This window comes from Hyalella azteca, unplaced genomic scaffold (assembly GCF_000764305.2).
Source record: "Hyalella azteca isolate HAZT.00-mixed unplaced genomic scaffold, Hazt_2.0.2 contig8914, whole genome shotgun sequence".
In the NCBI taxonomy this organism is placed as follows: Eukaryota; Metazoa; Arthropoda; class Malacostraca; order Amphipoda; family Hyalellidae; genus Hyalella; species Hyalella azteca.
This window is the reverse complement of record NW_025938997.1, coordinates 77407-82319: the sequence shown is the minus strand read 5'-3', so window position 1 is coordinate 82319 and position 4913 is coordinate 77407. Positions and strand designations below refer to the sequence as shown.

At 38.9% G+C, this 4913-nt stretch overlaps 1 protein-coding gene across 1 annotated transcript in view; it reads left to right on the top strand.

Moving 5' to 3' along the window:
* Positions 1 to 1132: 1132 nt before the first annotated feature.
* Positions 1133 to 4913, top strand: part of LOC108674740 — a 15810-nt gene continuing 12029 nt past the window's right edge. The window contains exon 1 of the mRNA XM_018162707.2: positions 1133 to 1602. Coding sequence (XP_018018196.1) covers positions 1310 to 1602 — 293 coding nt within the window. The 5' untranslated portion in view covers positions 1133 to 1309. The remainder of the gene's footprint in view (positions 1603 to 4913) is intronic.

Here is a 4913-nt window from a genome sequence, read left to right as displayed (position 1 = left end):
ATATATGAATATTACACAAAACTATACTTAAAAGTTGAACAAACTGCTCTGCCAATCAAACACGCAAAAAGTATCTTCTCATTTCGAGAAGGGGCTATAGGTGACAAGTCGCAAAAATGTCCGACTGGTCGCAGTTGCTCACTTGCAACCAAAAATTAGTTTGAATTGGTCAATGAACATTGAATTCAGCAGAAATTAAATGTGTTACTGCTTATGTTGCAGTACGCTAGTTCGAATTCTTCTTTTTGTACGCTAGTTCGGTGGGCACGGAGCTTTGCGATACGCGCGTAGCGCCACAGACCTTTCCCTGGCCCCTTGTAAAGAAAGCTCTGTAGCGGGACCCATTGCTTGCTGTGGCCTATATTTATGTGTTNAATTAAAAAAACTTCGCTGCAACTTGTCCACGCGACAACATTTCTTCTCGCTTCGAATCACCGACATGTGGAACAGCCTCCCTGATTACATCGTCGGCGCTCCGAGTATGAACGCGTTCAAGAACAGACTAGATAAAGCTATGGAAAAATATATGTTCTGATATGAAATGCCTAGCACCATATCGAACGCGGTGGAAGTCTAGTAGCTACTTCAACCTATCTTCAGTCTGGAAAATATCCGATCAAATGACAAGATTTAGATCTTCTATGAACAAGTCACGAAAAGTTCAAGATTCGGCGACAGGCCACATCAGGCCTGCTCTTTAGCGCCGACATCACTATGATATGTTATGCATCACATCACCACCCTGCCCAGTGGTGGGCAGGGTGGCCCAATGGTGAAAGTTTAGAGTACCAAGATTGGAGCTGAGAGGCGCTGGTTCGGTCCCAGCTCTGTGCGCCGGGATGTTCTGCGATGTTAAGAATCGGCGACAGGCCTACGGCCTATTAAACGCTGAAACCTCTATTTATTTAATTATTTATTTATTTACTATTATATGAATAGAATATCTTGGAGGAGATTTGTCATCAAGGAAAACCTCATTTTGTAAATAATGAAAATGTATTCTGTGAACTTCAATAAGAACAATAATATAAACTCATACATAGTTCATTCTGCAATGTCATTCGTTATTCGTGATAATCCGCTGCAATTTCAGATATGTTATTTGTTGTTAATGTCATATTCCAGTCGGATATACATTGGATCGCATTACCGTAACAGAGCTTGCTCATGAAAAAAAAAAACATAATTAGTGTCGGATCCGTTTTTGACGGGAGGTGCAAAGTGTAAAGTTTCTGCCGCTAATTATACGTAGGGTAGGTACTCGTCATTTTATTAGCCTAAAAATCACATTGTCTTGTTAGTTGTTACAATGGAGAATGATAATCCAGAATCTCCAACTGTTGGCACCGAAAAATCATCTCTTGAATTGCAATCATCGGAATCATGTGTTTTGAACACTCATATAAATAATTCTGAAAAGAGTGAATTGGAATTAGAGCCTGTGAATGCTGCTGATGAGGATGAAGATGATGCAAGTAATATTGAAGGAAGGTATCTAAGGACACTTCCAGTGTCCAAAGCTGAATGTGGATTTTTTAGTGGAACGCCTCCTCAGAGTCAGAAAGATGGCAAAATTAAAAATGAAATTAATGAACAAACCAGGTATGTCATTGCTCTTTTCATCTGTGATTAATGTATTTTTACCAATTCAAACTTCTTGCAGTTTTTAAATTTCATTTGACAAGTTGTTATGGCAATTATTGCATTGGCTTGACCAGGGGTAGCCTGGTAGGTATCCAATTCTGGGAATGACCTACCTAGCCTAATGCCTGTCACTGTCAGGCTGTCTGTGAGTGTGGTGTCCAGTGTCTGCTCTCTGCTGTTGCTTGAAAGATTATGCTTGACACCTTGACCTTGGGCTTGCTTGTTTGGGCCTTGCTGCCTTCAGTCTAATTAGCATAGCAGGATTGTAATGAACAATCTAAAATCAAATTTTCTTTCTAAAATCTCTTGGCTTTTAAGCTAGAATTTTTTTTCTGGATTTCTGAAGCATGAACAGTGAGGATTGAGGAACTTAGTGTTTAAAGTTGTAAATTTTGGTTTGGTTTAATTTGCACATTTGCAAATTTGTGATTCTGAGTTTCTGATGAAATTGATATTCTGCATCTTAATTAGGGTAAACACGGTATATTTTGACACATTAAGGACGTAGCAAGAAATGAATGGCTATAGATAAATCACCATATGCGCAACTCAAGTTCTGATTGGTTTATAATTCCACTGTGCAGAGAGTGGATGAATATTGCAAGATCTTTGGCAACGCTTCAGTAGCAAAATTTATGCCCGTCAGAAGATCTTGCCGACACATTTAGATTTAAATTCTTTCATTTAGCCTAATATATTTGTCAGTCTTCGGCCAACTATTTAAAAAAAGTAAGGTTGCCGGTGTGTTGGATTGATCAGTATGCAGTGAAGCTTGTCCGGAAATCAGTTGCGATGAGTTCCCAACTTCCCACCAAAAAAAATGTAAACATCAAGTTTACGATTACGTAGTTGCGGTCACATTAGAGTGGTCAGACTGCATTATCACATGTTCAGTAGTTGACACGCTGTACAATCGGATTGTTTTTAGGGTAAAATTAGTTATTTATTTGGGGTAACACGTGCATGCAACCTTGTAAATAAGTTGGTGGCTTGTAAATAGTTTTTCATTACTCAGCGTAAATGGCTTTTCATTAAAAATTACCCATAGGTCTTTAAATCTTCGTTCACTCTCTGCACAGTGGAGTGGATCATGGATGAATATTGCAAGATCTTTGGCAATGCTTCAGTAGAAAAATTTATGCCTTCAGAAGATCTTGCCGACACATTTAGATTTAAATTCTTTCATTTAATATATTTGCCAGTCTTCGGCCAACTATTAAAAAAAAGTAAGGTTGCCGCCTGCCGGTGTGTTGGATTGATCATTGATCAGTATGCAGTGAAGCTTGTCCGGAAATCAGTTGTGATGAGTTCCCAAATCCCAACTTCCCACCAAAAAAATGTAAACATCAAGTTTACGATTACGTAGTTGCGGTCACATTAGAGTGGTCAGACTGCATTATCACATGTTCAGTTGACACTTGCTGTACAATCGGACTGTTTTTAGGTTAAAATTAGTTATTTATTTGGGGTAACATGTGCATGCAACCTTGTAAATAAGTTGGTGGCTTGTAAATAGTTTTTCATTACTCAGCGTAAATGGCTTTTCATTAAAAATTACTCGGCGACACATCTTAAAATTACCCGGCAACGCTTGGGCTTAAAAACCCATATATTGGCGATGCTGCATCCATCCTCTGCACCATGGGTTTATATCACTCTCAAAACCTCACACTACATGCCCCTGCCAGCAACGATGAAATGTCACACCAGGGTGCAGAAAGTGGTGAATGCGTCGTCAATATAGACTTTTTCAAGGCAAAGCGTTGCCAGCAATATTCAACATGTGTCGCCACGTGGCCAGCTGTATCATCATCGTGTGCAAGATGGGTCGCCAGCAGTAGAACCTCGGATTGTCACACAGAGTGGAATTCTAAAATTGGTGGTTCACTTAAAAAAAAGCATTCCGCCTTTAAAAAAACATTCCAGGCACTAGAAACAGGTTTATAGGCTGTCAGAAATCAGCCTCGTAATTTGGCATGAACGTTTGGTACGTTACGTCAGGCAACACAGTGAAGGTCCCAAGATTGAATGCAATAACAAAACTTGCTACTTATGTATCCTCTGCGTGCTGATGAATGCTAAATTTTTAATCAATAATTCTTGAAAATAAAATAATGGTATTTTGCTTCTCATTGGTTCATAATATTTGATCAATATAACGTGGCAATTGTTTCTCAGTCTGAATAGAAAATTTATGTCATTGTGAAATGAAAGGAAGGGAATTTTTATTATCTAAGTAAAAAAAAACATAAAATGGTTTCTTAACACTGCCCACGGCAATAGTCTTTAATTATCTGGCAAACTGAAGCAACTTCGATTTACTTTCTGAACGATTTGGCTTGCCGGTATTTAGATCGATCATTTGGCTTGGGTGTGCCATTCTTTTATTAACCTGGGCCTCTGCTAAAAAATCCAATGACCTGCGCAGTCTGTAATCTGAAGTTCAAAAGATCTTTGCATCTCACAGGACACTGATGAAGGACCTGTCTCTTATACACATCTAGATGTGTATAAGAGACAGATGGCGTGTTCATGGATATGGTAATATCACATCAATAATACGGTAATGCATGGATTTGGTAAATATCATATCAATAATAAATTTGAAAAGGACAGAAATTTAGTAGAGAGTGTTCAAAGACGCGCAACAAGGATAGTTCCAGGCTTGAAAGGCAAGTCCTATGAGGAAAGATTAAATATTATGAAGCTTCCAAGCCTCCATTATCGACGTCTGCGTGGGGACCTCATTGAAGTATATTTTGCCTTCTAAATTGTCAGGACATTGATAACAGAGAGATAAAAAAACAAGAAAACTTAAAAGCGGATATATTTTTAAAAAACTTAAAAGAAGCTCGTGAAGTGTACTCATGGCTTATACAAGGTCCCAGAAGGATTACTAGAATTTAAACAAGAACCAACACCAGGGACCATGACTGTAAACTAAAAAACAGCGTTGGAACACATCCTTGCGACAACATTTCTTTTTGCTTTGAGTCACCGACATATGTAACAGCCTCCCTGATAGCATCGTTGACGCTCCGAGTATGAACATCTTCAAAAACAGACTAGACGAAGCAGGAGCATATGTTCAGTCTTAAAATGCCTAGCAAATTAGGACCAGGCAATAAGTCCAGCAGCTATCTCAATCAATCGTCAGATATGGAAAGATCGGGTTCCAAAGGCCAGATCCCTTGTGAATCAAGTCACGAAAAGTTCAAGAATCGGCAACAGGCCATGGGCCTATTTCTTCAACGCCGACACTTCTATTC